Genomic DNA, 20504 nt, shown 5'->3' on the forward strand with positions numbered 1-20504 from the left:
AAAAGAAAAAGAAAACCTCAAGAAAAATGATCTATGGAATGCTGGGGGATGGGACGGCCACCTAGCACATCCCTGTGTACAACTAATGATGTTAACCTACAGGGTACGTGAGTCCAAGTCCTAGTATGCCAAGTTGAAGGGAAAAGTCTCTTTTACCTGGTCCTCTGGTCTCAGGGTCTGTGTTCTCGAATTCTGCGAGTATTGTCTCCCATGCCCTCTTAAAGTGAATTTTTTCCAAACCCTACTTCATCTCCATATGCAGGAGGGCACCCTAACAAATCCTGACATCCATCCCATGTCACAACCTCCTGACACCATCTGGCTATCAGTAGGGCTGCTCTCCCATTCCAGTTCATACCAATTTGCTTTCAATGAATGAATAAAGGTCAGGTAAGCAAACCTATTTGTGCAATTCTTGTCTTTAGGGTGTGGGAAAGCACTTAAAAGGCACGTCTCAGTGGTGCAATTATTGTTCCTATTTGTTACATGACAATTATGTTATATAACCTGTGCCCAGTATGTTTTTAGCTGTGGACAATTCCATGTCATGTGGTTGAAATTTGCATTCATCAGACCACATCGAGGCTACTCGACTCTAGTGTTTGAAAAGTATGTATTGATGTGTTCATGGATAAGTTAGGCCCTATGTAGGTAGCTGAACAGGATCAACTTAAACCTACTGTTTTGGGACACACGTTGAGCTGTTAGTAAGATTATTCTCCACATGATCTCATCTATTCCTTTTCCTACATCTCGTCTCTTATTGACCCTAAGCTCTAACAAGTCCTGTGCTTAGTTTGTAAAAATATAAGTATCAGTGCCCTCCTCTGGTGTCCTTGAACACATTGCGTACTACACAAACTAAATGGGGAAGTTCCTCATATCTTGACCTGCTGGAGATTGATGAAGCAGTAGTATATCCCAATTAGGGTAGAACCAGTACTACCAGCCATTAGACAGAGTAAGTCATGGTGGCTTAAATCCCAAACATTAATTCATGATAGTTTTCCAGTCCATCTTAGTGTAGATAGTTTTTTAACTGTAGGTCCTGACGAATCGCCTCTAGACTTGTAGAATTACGAAGAAACATGTTGACCAACCACACAGAAGAGCGTCACACCTAAGACATTAACTTAGCATTGTGCCTTTCCTCTTTATTTTAATCAGGGTAGGAGGCCCCACAATTAAAGTTATTTTTGCTGGTACTCCCAACCCTGTTTTAACTCACATAAACATCACACACCACTTATTCATCTACACTCACTAAGTCTTTCAACCCCATGGCACCAAACGGCTATATGGAAAAAGATCTCTGCCAAAATGCCCCTCATCGGGAGCCCGTTAGGCATTGCAGCGCCGGACAGACGCGGAGCAGCCCGATGATGTAGCATGACACCCAACTTGGTGTCTGAGGGCATTACGTTCCAAAGAAATGGATTTCCATCTCTTTGACTCTGTAGACTACTGTCCTTTGTATATTGCTTAATTTTCATAATGTATAGAGTTATATCATCAGCATAAAGTGAGAGGATGTGAGTTGCACAACCATCTTCTTCTATACCATCAAAGGTGGTTCCCTGACAAATTAAACAAATGGCTCCATCGCTATAGCAAACAACAACCGAGATAGGAGTGATCCTTGTCTAGTCCCCCTTTATACACTGTATGCTCTAAATATCAACCTGGCTGATGAATCAGTGAAAAGAAGTTTCACTCATTATTGAAATCCCAATCCCATCCCCATTCTCTTCATTACAATAGCAAAGAAACGCAAATTGAACGGGTTGAATGCTTTGTCTGTAGCTCCTCGTAGAATCTCAGTAAACTGCCTAACATTCACAGCTGTGTTCCAACCCAGGATAAACCCGGATGGTCTAAATGAATTATTTGGGACATGACAGGTAGTAGTCTATTGGCCAGTGCCTTACTAACCACCTATTAGTCCCTGTTGAACATGGAAAGTTGTTGATAAAATGTAAGTTCTTGGAAATCTCTCCCCAGCTTAGGTAGGGACCCACGATTGCCTCACATAAGCAGGTGGGGCTGCTACTTGCTGTCAAGCCATATTAAACTTTTCTACTAGGGTGGGGGGTTAAAATATCTTTATATAGGCAGTAAAACACCTCTGGATGACCATCTAAACCTTGAGTTTTCTCAGGCACATTTCTTTCCTGAGTTCTAACCACCCCACCAACAGGTTCTGAGATCTCTGGGGAGACTCCAAGGAGATTAATACTATGTAGCTATGCAAAAAAGATCCTGATCATGGAGCTGCAAGACAAGGGAGTGAGGCATGCGACTAATGCTTATTCTGTAGCAAGACGTACATGTCATATGGTGCTCGGGTTGAATGGGTGGGTGTCACTGTGCAATTTAAGTTGTTGTTTTGCTCTTGAGTGTACTCATTTCAACATCCTGTATGTACTTTGTGGCCAGTGGGGCCAGACATCTTTCTTAAAACCCAATACATTCGGTTTTCCCAAACAAACCAAAAAAGATCCTGATCTGTGAAGTTATCCATCCCTGCATAGAGCAGCTCATAGTAATCCCTAAATGCTTCGTTAAGACCTAATTGAGAGTATAGTGTGACCCCCTAAGTGAGTTCTGATTGATTAAAAAAGAGGCCCTTGCATGCCAGCTTTTATTAGCCAAGCCAGGAGATGCTCAGCCATGCCGCTTTCATTATGAATCCTAGGTTTATATAACCTGCACTTTCACTGTGAGCTGTGTCAGCTTTTCGCACTTCTCCACTGGGGTATCTCCAAGGAGTGAGCTAGTTACCACCCGCTTCTCAACCTCTTGTAGCCTTGTCTCTTGGTGGGCAATTACTGTGGTTAAAGTAAAATGATCACATATCACAGCCTGGATGCAGTTACCCTAATATTAGTTTTTAGTGTTTCCACTCTACTAAGATGGAAGCGGACATACCCATGTTTTCTGTAAAACTGTTTTGTAGCACCACCCCTGTTTGTCGCCAGATAGCTTTATCTTCCAACATATCTGGTTGCAGTCTCTAGGATCGGATCAGTGTGTAGGGCGTTTTCCAACCAACTGCTAATAGGACTGGGTTATGGTCAGAGAGCGTCCTACATAGATATTACACTTAATGACCCAGGGAAGCATAGACGGATTGCACAAGCATTTATCCAAAAGTACATGCTGGTTATGGATTTCAGAAAAGAGGAGTAGTCTTGGCTCAAGGTTATCTGCTCTCCTGGGAGGAGTAAGCTTCCAATGAGAGTTCCTCAGCTGGCGCTGGTGGTAGTGGAGGGTGAGAGCAGTCCAAATCAAGGTTCCCCACGCAGTTGTAGTCCCCTCCTACCACAGAAGAGGATTGCACCACCTCCGCCAGGAAAGATGATAAATTAGTAAAGAATGATTCCTGCTCATGCTTTGGAGCCTATAGGTTCACTAGGGATACGTCCCTGCCATCAAGCTTACTCCTCAAAATCACATATTTCCCTTCTGTGTCAAAAGATTTATGAAGTACCTGAAAGGGGACCACAGGCCTAATCCACACTAGCATCTCCATTGCGAAAGACTAATATAGTGTGTAGAAAAGCTCCCCTCTCCATTTTCTTTGTAGTGCGCTACCCTCTGACCGGGTCAGATGTGTTACCTGCAAAAATATTATATGGGTCCTCTCCTTTTAATATATGATTTCACTTTATATCTTTTATTTCTAATAATTGAACCTCAGCCATTCAATGTGAGGAACTTATAAGTCCCTGTTGATCATTTGCAATCATTTTGTGTGGTCGCTTTGGACCCCCACTTGATCCTCAAGGTAAAGAAAGATTCTTTTCCACACTTTAATCACCCACTCCTCCCTGGCAATGACGTCTGGCCCACGTGTCAATCCTCCTTCACATAAAGGAATAGAGCAATATTTGGATTTTGAAAATTGCCCAACTTTACTTCCCCAGGAAAGAGAGAGTATGTCTCTTAAAACCCAACACGAAATCAATGAATATGCTGATAGTAAAATGGGGTTGCCCACTCCAGCTGAAGACTTTTCATATATAGCCAAGGCTGGTGTCCTAGTTCATCTATTTTCCATGTGTTCTCACGTATGAAACACTACCTGTCATGCAATTGCCCTCTTATTGCGTCCCAATTACCACCTAAGTGCATTCCACCCTCTGGTGATGTAGGCCTTTGGTGGACACAGTTTTTAAAGGAGGTAGTCTTCAGTCTGCGGCACACACTCGGGATCATCTGTCCCAAGGCCGAAGACTTGGCTCAATTGGTCTCTGATCCTGACTCCTCTCCAGCCTCTGACCCTGAATCCTCTCCAGAGACGTCCGAGCTCCCTGTACACTTCGCAGTTTATCCAATTTCTATTGCAGCAGTTATTGCGCTCTCCTGATTCCATTGGATCTGTAGTCTTGAGGGTCTGATGTTGTCGCCTTTGTTCTAGCTGAGTTTACGCTTTTGCATTGTTTCGTGGGAAGGGGGCATTTCACTCTCATCTCTCCTTCTGGGGCTCAATCTACTCACAGACCACCTGGGGATCAGTGGAAAAAACAGCCTTTCTGTTGGTCAGGAACTTAAGTTTTGCCGAGAATAATAAAGCATATTTCACATTAATTTGTCAGAGTCTTCGTTTAACCTCCAGGAATAAAGAACTCTGTTTATGAATAGCAGCCACATAGTTTGGGAAAATCATTACCCTGGCATTGTCAATGGCAATCCCTCCCATCTCTTTGGCTCTACGGATGATGGCATCCTGATCCTGGAAGTTCAGAACCCGATCCAAAAAAAGCCTCAGAGGCGAGCCCGGAGTGAAGGACTTAGCCAGAACCAGGTAGGAACTATCCAGAACATAGATGGGTGAGAAAGCTTCCACTTCCTAACATCTGGTCTAGCCAAGGTTGAAGGATGGACAGTATGTCTTTTTTTCTGTCTTTTCAATAAGTTGTTATTTCCCTTCTGTATCCTTTGCTCTGTGCTTTAAGTGTGAGACCCTCTTGGTCAGTTCCTTTAGTTGTCTGTCATGGGCCAGAGAAGTCGGATATAGTTCATCCAAGGTTGACTCGACCTTCACCACTTATTCAGTGATCTTGCGGCAGTCATCTCGCAAGAGAGTAAGGTCCACTACTAGTGTGTCAATCAAGTGATCTAGGTATTATTTATTGGACCTGATCGCTGAGAGAATTAGTTCCAGTTCATCCTCCTGCACATTAGGTGGGGATACTCTTTCTTATCTTGGGGGACAGCGCTGTGCCTGATCCATGCCCACTTTCTTGAGGTTCTAGCCATTGCACTCTGTGTGGGAGGACCCTGACCTGAGGAAACCAGGGAAACCAGCCTGGCACAATGTTAAGGTTGTTGCGGGCCAATTACAGTCCATGGTAGTGCATTAGCAAACTTATGTTAGAGCTTTGGCACTCAGGCTTTGATGCTCACTGGTGTTTAATGTGCTTTTAGACTGTAGTGAGATAAGTTGTTTCTATTTGACTATGGGATGCCAGGGATCTCCTAGATGCCCTCACCCACCAAGAAGGTAAATCACTCAGGTTGTAGATGCCAACAGATTTGGGACAGCCCCTTTAAAAAATCCGCACGAGAAGAAGGGTGTTATAAGAGCTTCTAGACTGCAGGGGGGCGAAGGGGTTTCTGTTTTAATATAGGATGCCTTAGGAGCCTCTAGCAGCCCAAAGCACCAAAAGAGTAAATATAAGCAGGTTTGTTATGCAACCGGTTCATCGTGACCCTTTTAGTCGGTTCACAGGGGAAGAAGGGTGAATGTTTGTTTTTGCAATTCACCTTCAGTTCTCCATGGCCAGGTGACCAGGCCCCATCCCAGGGGGAGAATTGAGCTTATCGACTCTTCGCACCCTGTGCAGATGGGCAATGCACTCTGCACAAGATACTCCCTTTGCTTAACAGCCATAAGGTACCCTCAGCACCACTTTCTTTGGTTCCCTTTTTTGTTCTCTCGGGCCCAGGTTAGTGATTAGTTGGCCTCAATTAGCAGGAGAGACATGTGGTGGCCTGGGAGAGGGCACCGATGCAGAGAGTGAAATTCAACGTGGAGTACATTCAGGTCTTGGCCAACTGTTTAATCTGGGGCTTTGTTGCAGTTTTATAGTGATGCTAGTCATGGCAGGCCCCAGCTATTCCCACCCGGTCCACCTCCAGGCAGGCCTTCATTGACTCACCACCTCTCTCCAGACACAGGAGCCTTTAGTTGAAGGTGCGTTCACTCCCTACCAAAGGTGTTAAATCAGATCTAGTGCTCAAGGGCCGGATCCTCTCTGGATGTCAGCGATCCACCGGTCAGCTATGGTCACATGGTCGTCACCAAAAGCAAGCTTCTGGATCGGCCTCTGTCCTGACACTTAGGGAGCTGGAAGGGTTATAGAGGTCTCTTGGTCCCTCCCACCGATGACCAGGGTGGGGGAATGGGGGGGTCGCCTGGCCCCATGGTGCAAGTGTCCATGCGCCGCAAGGAATGTGCACTCACCTCTTTAGGGCCTCCGGTGGTCCATTGCTGCTGCAGGTGCTCCACAGGGAGCCTCGGGTCTGTACTCACGAGCATAGCAGCACACCACCATTCGTTGTAAGCCTCTCGTGTCATGGGCTCGGAAATCTAGCCCTTGTATGGCCGCTCACGGCTGAGCTCCGGATCACCAGGACAAAGCGTCAACCATTTTGGTTTTCTCAGGGTCTACCTGCTACCGTCTATTAAAACAATTTCTTCAGTTCATAGGAAACGGCCTCCAGTTGGATTCCACTCTGATGTCCAAAAGGGGCTACATTACCCTTTCAAGTAAAGGCATGTTAGGGCACTAACAGAATTGAGGACATTCTGGGCCGGAGATCCACAGAACGCAGCTCATGCCATTGCGACTAGGCCACAATTGTTTTTCACACTTGAACTAGAGAATATGAAGTGTGCAGTCTCTTTAGGAAGCGGTAAACAGAGTGCTTTATTCTGACTGGTTGAAGCTTGGTTCTTTTGAAATTATGTGAATAGGATAATAAAGTTTTTCATCCTCTCCAAGTTATGTTTTGTACTGCTTTCAGTATTTACCATGAGATTCATAGCTCGACAATAGGGAATGGGTGACATATGTGAATCTATGAAATCTGCCAATACTGGAGAGCTACAGATACAGTAAAGTAAAGTCACTTTTTTCTTAGCTTGAATATGAGAGCGGTAATGAATTTTTAAAAAGTATATCTTGGAGGAGATGGGGTCAATCAACGACAAAAGGTAAGCTGGAATGACTTTACAAAAATATACCTTAGCCAACACAGTTACTCACAACAAGAGAGCAGGGATAGTTCTAAAAATGCATCCAAGGGGACACAATCACAGAAAATAAGCAGTAATGGATCTGTAAGACTTTAATGGGCGAGAGTGAAGATTCACAACCGTACACCCCAGAATACACACAAACTAGAACAAGTGAGGGGGAACGGGTCCCCAAAAGTATACTTAAGGCAAGGCTCATCCAGAGCAGGATTGCAGGGCAGGGTTTAAATCAATACGGTTCAAAATGCATGAGCAAATGATTTTGCATAGCATCAGCCAAGCATGTACACGTGCCACTTACATGTAGTTATTCCCGTGAACATGTCTGCAAACCGGGGGTCACGCTCTTGGGAGAAGATAGGATCCTGCTTATCCACCACTGGTTTTGCCCCATCATGCACTCCGGTTGCCATGTTGGGAACTTGCACCTGTAAGCAAGATAAGAATCATATGTTAATACTGAGGAAGCAATACATTTATAAAAATTGTTGTAATTCAACAGTGATAATCCCTTCTGCCAGAGTGCCCAAGCACATTACACAGTTTTAACCTAAACTGCTCCAGCCCAGAGAGATTCAGCATCTAATGACAATTGAAAGACTAAATCGCCACTAGCAGAATTCGAACTGGTGACTTGAACATTTTAACATACTGAAATGTAGAACTCAACAGCAGGCTAAGCAACTGGTGGCCACAGGTAGCCTTTTAATTGTTATACAGCCACCAGCATTATCTTTCTGTATTTAGTGATATTTCTTCTAAGCAGGTCTTTAAGATATGTCACTTAATATGTGGCTGCTACACATATCATTTGCCTTCTCACGAAGGTGCTTTGTTTTTTGTAAGCATATCTTCTCCACTCCAGCTTTATATTAGACTTTCATGTTCTAGAGGCATTTATCAATTAAAGGCAGCCTCTCTTAGTATTTTTTATTTCTAAAACTGAATAGTTCTTTCCTACCCACCATTCGTCTGATGCATGAGGCCACCAAGCTGCCTCATGTGGTCAAATGCCTGTGACCAATTCATATCTGGAACGGTTTGTGCAGTGACAGGTTGAGTCTACTTCTCCACTCCAGAAGCCCAGCTCTGGCAATTGACTTGATTATCCAGAGCTGCCGACTCTGGAGCTGGAATTCCGGGCTAGAGTATCAGCATCGGCGCAACAACCTGTGATTCTGGGCAAATCACTTAATTTATCTGTGTTCATGGACAGCGCCTGGATACCCTCATTGTTGATAAGCTTCGCTATATAAATCTATAAACTTTACTGCAGATCAGTGCAGGTTGCAACCATGTGACCGTCTCTTTAGTAGCAATGAATTCTGTGCTGGGCATTATGTTTGAATTAGAAAAAGTAGTAAATATCTGAGCAAATGCAGTATCTTGCAACATATTAAAATCTTGCAACATATTCAAATACATACTTTCTTAATTTCTGCTAATACTTTACATAAAACACACCCAAAGGGGAAAACGTTTGCTGTTTATTTTTAGATAAAAGGCCATTCTAAATGAGTTTGTAAACTACATTTTACTCAACACATCATACTAAAACAAAAAAATGAACAAAAAGCAGAAAAAGTTCTACTATGCATACACGTGTGGATTTTGTCACTGCTACTTTAGAACACAAGACTTTACATATACTGCTTCAAAGGTACCACTATCAGGCAGTACAATTCTCAGGAACGGGAGGAACGAAGGATTCTTCAAGAACGGAGGACAGAGAAAAGACGCCCTACTGCCACAAAGAAGAAGGTACGGCAGTAACTGAGGTGGAGACAGAAAGACATGGCTGGGGAACAGCATCACAATGCCACATAAGAGTAGGAAGTGGAAGACATTGCCTACTACAGGAAACTAGGGCAAACGTCCAAGAACCAACACCACCGCCTGAGAAAGGATGCCAGCAGGAATTAACAGGTTAAGGAGATAATAGACAGCAAGTGGATAGTCCTCTATGAAGCAGAAGACGACGCAAAAGACATCCACGGTGAAACAAAGGGCTGGCGGAAACTAAGGGCAACTGATAGTTGATTTTGACAATCAGACATTATCTAACCTATAGGAGCATGAGAAACTGGTAGGAAACCTGACCAACGCTCCATGAAAACTTGAGAGAAGATAGGGCATGCCCAAAGAAAATATAGTGAAATACTCCCATCAAAAACAAGCATTGGAAATGCAATAGGTCTCGGATTTATTTGAGTTTGAGCTAATGGCATTGTAAATGGCAATGTCTTTTCGCCATGTGTTATGGAGTATATGCATGTGGTGTGTAGTGGAATTATGTGGGTTGGATTGGAATTGTAGCAATGGTGGGTTGCTGCGCTTTAGATGAATATGTTTAAGAGTTAAGTGTGCTATACTGCGATGGCTACAATAGTTAATTGTGGATGCGTGAACAATTGATGTGTGTACTGGTGGCTGGTGGTGTGTGTTCCTGTAGAAATTGTGCACCGATGGCTGGTGGTGTGTGTGCCTGGTGGAAGCGTGCAGTGCCGGCTGGAGGTGTGTGTGCCTGGTGAAGGTGTGCACAGACGGCTGGTGGTGTGTGTGCCTGGTGAAAGCGTGCACAGACGGCTGGTGGTGTGTGTGTGCCTGGTGAAAGCGTGCACAGACGGCTGGTGGTGTGTGTGTGTGTGTGTGTGCCTGGTGAAAGCGTGCACAGACAGCTGGTGGTGTGTGTGCCTGGTGAAAGCGTGCAATGACGGCTGGTGGTGTGTGTGCCTGGTGAAAGCGTGCAATGACGGCTGGTGTTGTGTGCGCCTGGTGAAAGCGTGCACTGATGGCTGGTGGTGTGTGTGTTCCTGGTGAAAGGGTGCAGTGATGGCTTGTGTTGTGTGTGCCTGTTGAAAGTGTGCACCGACGGCTTGTGGTGTGTGTGCCTGGTGAAAGTGTGGTGGCGAGTGCGTGGTGGCGAGTGCGTGGGTGGTGTTGTGTGTGTGGTCTTAGGTATGTGGTATTGTGTGTGTGGTCTTAGGTATGTAGTGTTATGTGTGTGGTGTTATGTGTGTGGTGTTGTGTGTTTGTGGTGTAGTGTGTTTGTGGTGTAGTGTGTTTGTGGTGTAGTGTGTTTGTGGTGTAGTGTGTTTGTGGTGTAGTGTGTTTGTGGTGTGGGTGTGTGGTGTGTGTGTGTGTGTGTGTGTGTGTGTCTGGTGTGTGTCTGGTGTGTGTCTGGTGTGTGTCTGTGTGGTGTTGTGTGATCCTCTGTGAGACACCGGGGTCGGTCGTCTGGAATGGAAGCTTTGGTCAGATGGGGGAGCATGGAAATATTGCGCTCCTGTGAAAGAGCTGGCAGGTGATTGGGGTCCCCCTTAGGAGCCAAAGACTCTGAAAGCAGTGCCCCGTCTTTAACACCACCACACCAGTGCGCCTCAAGTAACGTGTCATGTCTTCTAGGTGCCTAGGACAACGTCCCAGTGAAAACACTGAACTTCACTGGCACCAAAGCATGTAATTAGTGCTCACCCTGCACACTCACTCTGCTCACCCTACACACTCACACACTGCTCACCCTGCACACTCACACACTGCTCACCCTACATGCTCACATACTGCTCACCCTGCACGCTCACACACTGCTCACCCTGCACGCACACACACTGCTCACCCTGCACGCACACACACCGCTCACACTACACGCTGCTCACCCTACGTAATGAGAAAAGACCTAGCTCTGCCCTTTGGCCTGTGTTGTAATCCTACAGTAGGTTGTGAGTAGTTGTGCTTGATTGGTTCAGGCGTCCCCTCCTTGCTGCTCCCCTCACAGAGGGCCGGCAGCCTCAATGAAGCTCCCAAGACACATGTTCAGCTGTTCTTTGTTTTAGCTCCTGTGTGTCTGTGCACCGTGTAAGCGCACAAGCTCCGGAACCGTCACTCTGCACTCAACAGCCCTCTGCCCTCAACAGCACTCTGCCCTCAACAGGACACAGCACACAGCCCTCAACAGCACACAGCCCTCTGCTCTCAACAGCACTCTACCCTCAAACAGGACAGCACACAGCACTCTGCCCTCAACAGGACACAGCACACATCACTCTGCCCTCAACAGGACACAGCACACAACACTCTGCACTCAACAGCACACAGCACTCTGCCCTCAACAGGACACAGCCCTCAACAGCACACAGCCCTCTGCCCTCAACAGGACACAGCACACAGCCCTCAACAGCACACAGCCCTCTGCCCTCAACAGGACACAGCACACAGCCCTCAACAGCACACAGCACACAGCCCTCAACAGCACACAGCCCTCTGCCCTCAACAGCACTCTGCCCTCAACAGGACACAGCACACAGCACTCTGCCCTCAACAGGACACAGCACACAGCACTCTGCCCTCAACAGGACACAGCACACAGCACTCTGCCCTCAACAGGACACAGCACTCTGCACTCAACAGCACTCTGCCCTCAACAGCACTCAGCACTCTGCCCTCAACAGCACTCAGCACTCTGCCCTCAACAGCACACAGCACTCTGCCCTCAACATCACACAGCACTCAACAGCACTCAGCACTCTGCCCTCAACAGCACTCAGCACTCTGCCCTCAACAGCACTCAGCACTCTGCCCTCAACAGCACTCAGCACTCTGCCCTCAACAGCACTCTGCCCTCAACAGCACTCAGCACTCTGCCCTCAACAGCACTCAGCACTCTGCCCTCAACAGCACACAGCACTCTGCCCTCAACAGCACACAGCACTCTGCCCTCAACAGCACACAGCACTCTGCCCTCAACAGCACACAGCACTCTGCCCTCAACAGCACACAGCACTCTGCCCTCAACAGCACACAGCACTCTGCCCTCAACAGCACACAGCACTCTGCCCTCAACAGCACTCAGCACTCTGCCCTCAACAGCACACAGCACTCGGCCCTCAACAGCACACAGCACTCTGCCCTCAACAGCACTCAGCACTCTGCCCTCAACAGCACTCAGCACTCTGCCCTCAACAGCACTCTGCCCTCAACAGCACACAGCACTCTGCCCTCAACAGCACACAGCACTCTGCCCTCAACAGCACACAGCACTCTGCCCTCAACAGCACACAGCACTCTGCCCTCAACAGCACTCTGCCCTCAACAGCACACAGCACTCTGCCCTCAACAGCACACAGCACTCTGCCCTCAACAGCACTCAGCACTCTGCCCTCAACAGCACTCTGCCCTCAACAGCACTCAGCACTCTGCCCTCAACAGCACTCAGCACTCTGCCCTCAACAGCACTCAGCACTCTGCCCTCAACAGCACACAGCACTCTGCCCTCAAAAGCACACAGCACTCTGCCCTCAAAAGCACACAGCACTCTGCCCTCAACAGCACTCAGCACTCTGCCCTCAACAGCACTCAGCACTCTGCCCTCAACAGCACACAGCACTCTGCCCTCAAAAGCACACAGCACTCTGCCCTCAAAAGCACACAGCACTCTGCCCTCAACAGCACTCTGCCCTCAACAGGACACAGCACACAGCCCTCAACAGCACACAGCCCTCTGCTCTCAACAGCACTCTGCCCTCAACAGCACTCTGACCTCAACAGCCCTCAACAGCCCTCTGCCCTCATCACTCAGCACTCTGCCCTCAACAGCACCCAGCACTCTGCCCTCAACAGCACACAGGACTCTCCCCTCAACAGCACTCTGCCCTCAACAGCACACAGCACTCTGCCCTCAACAGCACTCTGCCCTCAACAGCACTCAGCACTCTGCCCTCAACAGCACTCTGCCCTCAACAGCACTCAGCACTCTGCCCTCAACAGCACTCAGCACTCTGCCCTCAACAGCACTCAGCACTCTGCCCTCAACAGCACTCTGCCCTCAAGAGCACACAGCACTCTACCCTCAACAGCACACAGCACTCTGCCCTCAACAGCACACAGCACTCTGCCCTCAACAGCACACAGCACTCTGCCCTCAACAGCACACAGCACTCTGCCCTCAACAGCACACAGCACTCTGCCCTCAACAGCACACAGCACTCTGCCCTCAACAGCACACAGCACTCTGCCCTCAACCGCACACAGCACTCTGCCCTCAACAGCACACAGCACTCTCCCCTCAACAGCACTCTGCCCTCAACAGCACTCTGCCCTCAACAGCACTCTGCCCTCAACAGCCCTCTGCCCTCATCACTCAGCACTCTGCCCTCAACAGCACCCAGCACTCTGCCCTCAACAGCACACAGCACTCTGCCCTCAACAGCACACAGCACTCTCCCCTCAACAGCACTCTGCCCTCAACAGCACTCTGCCCTCAACAGCACTCAGCACTCTGCCCTCAACAGCACTCAGCACTCTGCCCTCAACAGCACTCTGCACTCTGCCCTCAACAGCACTCAGCACTCTGCCCTCAACAGCACTCTGCACTCTGCCCTCAACAGCACTCTGCACTCTGCCCTCAACAGCACTCTGCCCTCAACAGCACTCTGCCCTCAAGAGCACACAGCACTCTACCCTCAACAGCACACAGCACTCTGCCCTCAACAGCACACAACACTCTGCCCTCAACAGCACACAGCACTCTGCCCTCAACAGCACACAGCACTCTGCCCTCAACAGCACACAGCACTCTGCCCTCAACAGCACACAGCACTCTGCCCTCAACAGCACACAGCACTCTGCCCTCAACAGCACACAGCACTCTGCCCTCAACAGCACACAGCACTCTGCCCTCAACAGCACACAGCACTCTGCCCTCAACAGCACTCTGCCCGAAACAGCACACAGCACTCTGCCCTCAACAGCACTCTGCCCTCAACAGCACTCTGCCCTCAACAGCACTCAGCACTCTGCCCTCAACAGCACTCAGCACTCTGCCCTCAACAGCACTCAGCCCTCTGTCCTCATCACTCAGCACTCTGCCCTCAACAGCACCCAGCACTCTGCCCTCAACAGCACACAGCACTCTGCCCTCAACAGCACACAGCACTCTCCCCTCAACAGCACACAGCACTCTGCCCTCAACAGCACTCTGCCCTCAACAGCACTCAGCACTCTGCCCTCAACAGCACTCAGCACTCTGCCCTCAACAGCACTCTACCCTCAACAGCACAGAGCACTCTGCCCTCAACAGCACACAGCACTCTGCCCTCAACAGCACACAGCACTCTGCCCTCAACAGCACACAGCACTCTGCCCTCAACAGCACACAGCACTCTGCCCTCAACCGCACACAGCACTCTGCCCTCAACAGCACACAGCACTCTGCCCTCAACAGCACACAGCACTCTCCCCTCAACAGCACTCTGCCCTCAACAGCACTCTGCCCTCAACAGCACTCTGCCCTCAACAGCCCTCTGCCCTCATCACTCTGCCCTCAACAGCACCCAGCACTCTGCCCTCAACAGCACACAGCACTCTGCCCTCAACAGCACACAGCACTCTGCCCTCAACAGCACACAGCACTCTGCCCTCAACAGCACACAGCACTCTCCCCTCAACAGCACTCTGCCCTCAACAGCACTCTGCCCTCAACAGCACTCAGCACTCTGCCCTCAACAGCACTCAGCACTCTGCCCTCAACAGCACTCAGCACTCTGCCCTCAACAGCACTCTGCCCTCAAGAGCACACAGCACTCTGCCCTCAAGAGCACACAGCACTCTGCCCTCAACAGCACACAGCACTCTGCCCTCAACAGCACACAGCACTCTGCCCTCAACAGCACACAGCACTCTGCCCTCAACAGCACACAGCACTCTGCCCTCAACAGCACTCTGCCCTCAACAGCACTCAGCACTCTGCCCTCAACAGCACTCTGCCCTCAACAGCACTCAGCACTCTGCCCTCAACAGCACTCTGCCCTCAACAGCACTCAGCACTCTGCCCTCAACAACACTCTGCCCTCAACAGCACTCAACACTCTGCCCTCAACAGCACTCAACACTCTGCCCTCAACAGCAACCTGCCCTCAACATCAATCTGCCCTCAACAGCACTCAGCACTCTGCCCTCAACAGCACTCAGCACTCTGCCCTCAACAGCACTCAGCACTCTGCCCTCAACAGCACTCAGCACTCTGCCCTCAACAGCACTCAGCACTCTGCCCTTAACAGCACTCTGCCCTCAACAGCACTCAGCACTCTGCCCTCAACAGCACTCAGCACTCTGCCCTCAACAGCACTCAGCACTCTGCCCTCAACAGCACTCAGCACTCTGCCCTCAACAGCACACAGCACTCTGCCCTCAACAGCACACAGCACTCTGCCCTCAACAGCACACAGCACTCTGCCCTCAACAGCACTCTGCCCTCAACAGCACTCTGCCCTCAACAGCACTCTGCCCTCAACAGCACTCTGCCCTCAACAGCACTCTGCCCTCAACAGCACTCTGCCCTCAACAGCACTCTGCCCTCAACAGCACTCTGCCCTCAACAGCACTCAGCACTCTGCCCTCAACAGCACTCAGCACTCTGCCCTCAACAGCACTCAGCACTCTGCCCTCAACAGCACTCTGCCCTCAAGAGCACACAGCACTCTGCCCTCAAGAGCACACAGCACTCTACCCTCAACAGCACACAGCACTCTGCCCTCAACAGCACACAGCACTCTGCCCTCAACAGCACACAGCACTCTGCCCTCAACAGCACACAGCACTCTGCCCTCAACAGCACACAGCACTCTGCCCTCAACAGCACACAGCACTCTGCCCTCAACAGCACTCTGCCCTCAACAGCACTCTGCCCTCAACAGCACTCAGCACTCTGCCCTCAACAGCACTCAGCACTCTGCCCTCAACAGCACTCTGCCCTCAACAGCACTCAGCACTCTGCCCTCAACAACACTCTGCCCTCAACAGCACTCAACACTCTGCCCTCAACAGCACTCAACACTCTGCCCTCAACAGCAACCTGCCCTCAACATCAATCTGCCCTCAACAGCACTCAGCACTCTGCCCTCAACAGCACTCAGCACTCTGCCCTCAACAGCACTCTGCCCTCAACAGCACTCTGCCCTCAACAGCACTCTGCCCTCAACAGCCCTCAACAGCCCTCTGCCCTCATCACTCTGCCCTCAACAGCACCCAGCACTCTGCCCTCAACAGCACACAGCACTCTGCCCTCAACAGCACACAGCACTCTGCCCTCAACAGCACACAGCACTCTGCCCTCAACAGCACACAGCACTCTCCCCTCAACAGCACTCTGCCCTCAACAGCACTCTGCCCTCAACAGCACTCTGCCCTCAACAGCACTCAGCACTCTGCCCTCAACAGCACTCAGCACTCTGCCCTCAACAGCACTCAGCACTCTGCCCTCAACAGCACTCTGCCCTCAAGAGCACACAGCACTCTGCCCTCAAGAGCACACAGCACTCTACCCTCAACAGCACACAGCACTCTGCCCTCAACAGCACACAGCACTCTGCCCTCAACAGCACACAGCACTCTGCCCTCAACAGCACACAGCACTCTGCCCTCAACAGCACACAGCACTCTGCCCTCAACAGCACTCTGCCCTCAACAGCACTCTGCCCTCAACAGCACTCAGCACTCTGCCCTCAACAGCACTCTGCCCTCAACAGCACTCAGCACTCTGCCCTCAACAGCACTCTGCCCTCAACAGCACTCAGCACTCTGCCCTCAACAACACTCTGCCCTCAACAGCACTCAACACTCTGCCCTCAACAGCACTCAACACTCTGCCCTCAACAGCAACCTGCCCTCAACATCAATCTGCCCTCAACAGCACTCAGCACTCTGCCCTCAACAGCACTCAGCACTCTGCCCTCAACAGCACTCAGCACTCTGCCCTCAACAGCACTCAGCACTCTGCCCTCAACAGCACTCAGCACTCTGCCCTTAACAGCACTCTGCCCTCAACAGCACTCAGCACTCTGCCCTCAACAGCACTCAGCACTCTGCCCTCAACAGCACTCAGCACTCTGCCCTCAACAGCACTCAGCACTCTGCCCTCAACAGCACACAGCACTCTGCCCTCAACAGCACACAGCACTCTGCCCTCAACAGCACACAGCACTCTGCCCTCAACAGCACACAGCACTCTGCCCTCAACAGCACTCTGCCCTCAACAGCACTCTGCCCTCAACAGCACTCTGCCCTCAACAGCACTCTGCCCTCAACAGCACTCTGCCCTCAACAGCACTCTGCCCTCAACAGCACTCTGCCCTCAACAGCACTCAGCACTCTGCCCTCAACAGCACTCAGCACTCTGCCCTCAACAGCACTCAGCACTCTGCCCTCAACAGCACTCTGCCCTCTGCCCTCAACAGCACTCTGCCCTCTGCCCTCAACAGCACTCTGCCCTCAACAGCACTCTGCCCTCAACAGCACACTGCCCTCAACAGCACACTGCCCTCAACAGCACTCTGCCCTCAACAGCACTCTGCCCTCAACAGCACACAACACTCTGCCCTCAACAGCACACAACACTCTGCCCTCAACAGCACTCTGCCCTCAGCAGCACTCTGCCCTCAGCAGCACACTGCCCTCAACAGCACTCAGCACTCTGCCCTCAACAGCACACAGCACTCTGCCCTCAAAAGCACACAGCACTCTGCCCTCAACAGCACACAGCACTCTGCCCTCAACAGCACTCTGCCCTCAACAGCACTCTGCCCTCAACAGGACACAGCACACAGCCCTCAACAGCACACAGCCCTCTGCTCTCAACAGCACTCTACCCTCAACAGCACTCTGCCCTCAACAGCCCTCTGCCCTCATCACTCAGCACTCTGCCCTCAACAGCACCCAGCACTCTGCCCTCAACAGCACACAGCACTCTGCCCTCAACAGCACACAGGACTCTCCCCTCAACAGCACTCTGCCCTCAACAGCACACAGCACTCTGCCCTCAACAGCACTCTGCCCTCAACAGCACTCAGCACTCTGCCCTCAACAGCACTCTGCCCTCAACAGCACTCAGCACTCTGCCCTCAACAGCACTCAGCACTCTGCCCTCAACAGCACTCAGCACTCTGCCCTCAACAGCACTCTGCCCTCAAGAGCACACAGCACTCTACCCTCAACAGCACACAGCACTCTGCCCTCAACAACACACAGCACTCTGCCCTCAACAGCACACAGCACTCTGCCCTCAACAGCACACAGCACTCTGCCCTCAACAGCACACAGCACTCTGCCCTCAACAGCACACAGCACTCTGCCCTTAACAGCACACAGCACTCTGCCCTCAACCGCACACAGCACTCTGCCCTCAACCGCACACAGCACTCTGCCCTCAACAGCACACAGCACTCTCCCCTCAACAGCACTCTGCCCTCAACAGCACTCTGCCCTCAACAGCCCTCTGCCCTCATCACTCAGCACTCTGCCCTCAACCGCACACAGCACTCTGCCCTCAACAGCACACAGCACTCTCCCCTCAACAGCACTCTGCCCTCAACAGCACTCTGCCCTCAACAGCCCTCTGCCCTCATCACTCAGCACTCTGCCCTCAACAGCACCCAGCACTCTGCCCTCAACAGCACCCAGCACTCTGCCCTCAACAGCACACAGCACTCTCCCCTCAACAGCACTCTGCCCTCAACAGCACTCTGCCCTCAACAGCACTCAGCACTCTGCCCTCAACAGCACTCAGCACTCTGCCCTCAACAGCACTCAGCACTCTGCCCTCAACAGCACTCAGCACTCTGCCTTCAACAGCACTCTGCCCTCAACAGCACTCTGCCCTCAACAGCACTCTGCCCTCAACAGCACTCTGCCCTCAACAGCACTCAGCACTCTGCCCTCAACAGCACTCAGCACTCTGCCCTCAACAGCACTCAGCACTCTGCCCTCAACAGCCCTCTGCCCTCATCACTCAGCACTCTGCCCTCAACAGCACCCAGCACTCTGCCCTCAACAGCACACAGCACTCTGCCCTCAACAGCACACAGCACTCTCCCCTCAACAGCACACAGCACTCTGCCCTCAACAGCACTCTGCCCTCAACAGCACACAGCACTCTGCCCTCAACAGCACTCTGACCTCAACAGCACTCTGCCCTCAACAGCACTCTGCCCTCAACAGCACTCTGCCCTCAACAGCACTCAGCACTCTGCCCTCAACAGCACTCAGCACTCTGCCCTCAACAGCACTCTACCCTCAACAGCACAGAGCACTCTGCCCTCAACAGCACAGAGCACTCTGCCCTCAACAGCACACAGCACTCTGCCCTCAACAGCACACAGCACTCTGCCCTCAACAGCACACAGCACTCTGCCCTCAACCGCACACAGCACTCTGCCCTCAACAGCACACAGCACTCTGCCCTCAACAGCACACAGCACTCTCCCCTCAACAGCACTCTGCCCTCAACAGCACTCTGCCCTCAACAGCACTCTGCCCTCAACAGCCCTCAACAGCCCTCTGCCCTCATCACTCAGCACTCTGCCCTCAACAGCACCCAGCACTCTGCCCTTAACAGCACACAGCACTCTGCCCTCAACAGCACACAGCACTCTGCCCTCAACAGCACACAGCACTCTGCCCTCAACAGCACACAGCACTCTGCCCTCAACAGCACACAGCACTCTGCCCTCAACATCACACAGCACTCTGCCCTCAACAGCACACAGCACTCTCCCCTCAACAGCACTCTGCCCTCAACAGCACTCTGCCCTCAACAGCACTCAGCACTCTGCCCTCAACAGCACTCAGCACTCTGCCCTCAACAGCACTCTGCCCTCAAGAGCACACAGCACTCTACCCTCAACAGCACACAGCACTCTGCCCTCAACAGCACACAGCACTCTGCCCTCAACAGCACACAGCACTCTGCCCTCAACAGCACTCTGCCCTCAACAGCACACAGCACTCTGCCCTCAACAGCACACAGCACTCTGCCCTCAACAGCACACAGCACTCTGCCCTCAACAGCACACAGCACTCTGCCCTCAACAGCACACAGCACTCTGCCCTCAACAGCACTCTGCCCTCAACAGCACTCTGCCCTCAACAGCACTCTGCCCTCAACAGCACTCTGCCCTCAACAGCACTCTGCCCTCAACAGCACTCTGCCCTCAACAGCACTCTGCCCTCAACAGCACACAGCACTCTGCCCTCAACAGCACACAGCACTCTGCCCTCAACAGCACACAGCACTCTGCCCTCAACAGCACTCTGCCCTCAACAGCACTCTGCCCTCAACAGCACTCTGCCCTCAACAGCACTCAGCACTCTGCCCTCAACAGCACTCTGCCCTCAACAGCACTCAGCACTCTGCCCTCAACAGCACTCTGCCCTCAACAGCACTCAGCACTCTGCCCTCAACAGCACTCTG

The 20504-nt window shown here is 51.2% G+C and overlaps 1 protein-coding gene across 8 annotated transcripts in view; it reads right to left on the bottom strand.

Moving 5' to 3' along the window:
• ARNT2 (aryl hydrocarbon receptor nuclear translocator 2) overlaps positions 1–20504 on the bottom strand; it is a 916564-nt gene that overhangs the window by 164376 nt on the left and 731684 nt on the right. For all 8 annotated transcript variants that reach the window (XM_086957884.1, XM_086957885.1, XM_086957883.1 and 5 more), the window contains one exon: positions 7566–7692. In XM_086957884.1, the coding sequence (XP_086814010.1) occupies positions 7566–7692 (127 nt within the window). The remainder of the gene's footprint in view (positions 1–7565; positions 7693–20504) is intronic.

This window comes from Lissotriton vulgaris, chromosome 2_1, assembly GCF_964263255.1.
Source record: "Lissotriton vulgaris chromosome 2_1, aLisVul1.2, whole genome shotgun sequence".
NCBI classification, from domain to species: domain Eukaryota; kingdom Metazoa; phylum Chordata; class Amphibia; order Caudata; family Salamandridae; genus Lissotriton; species Lissotriton vulgaris.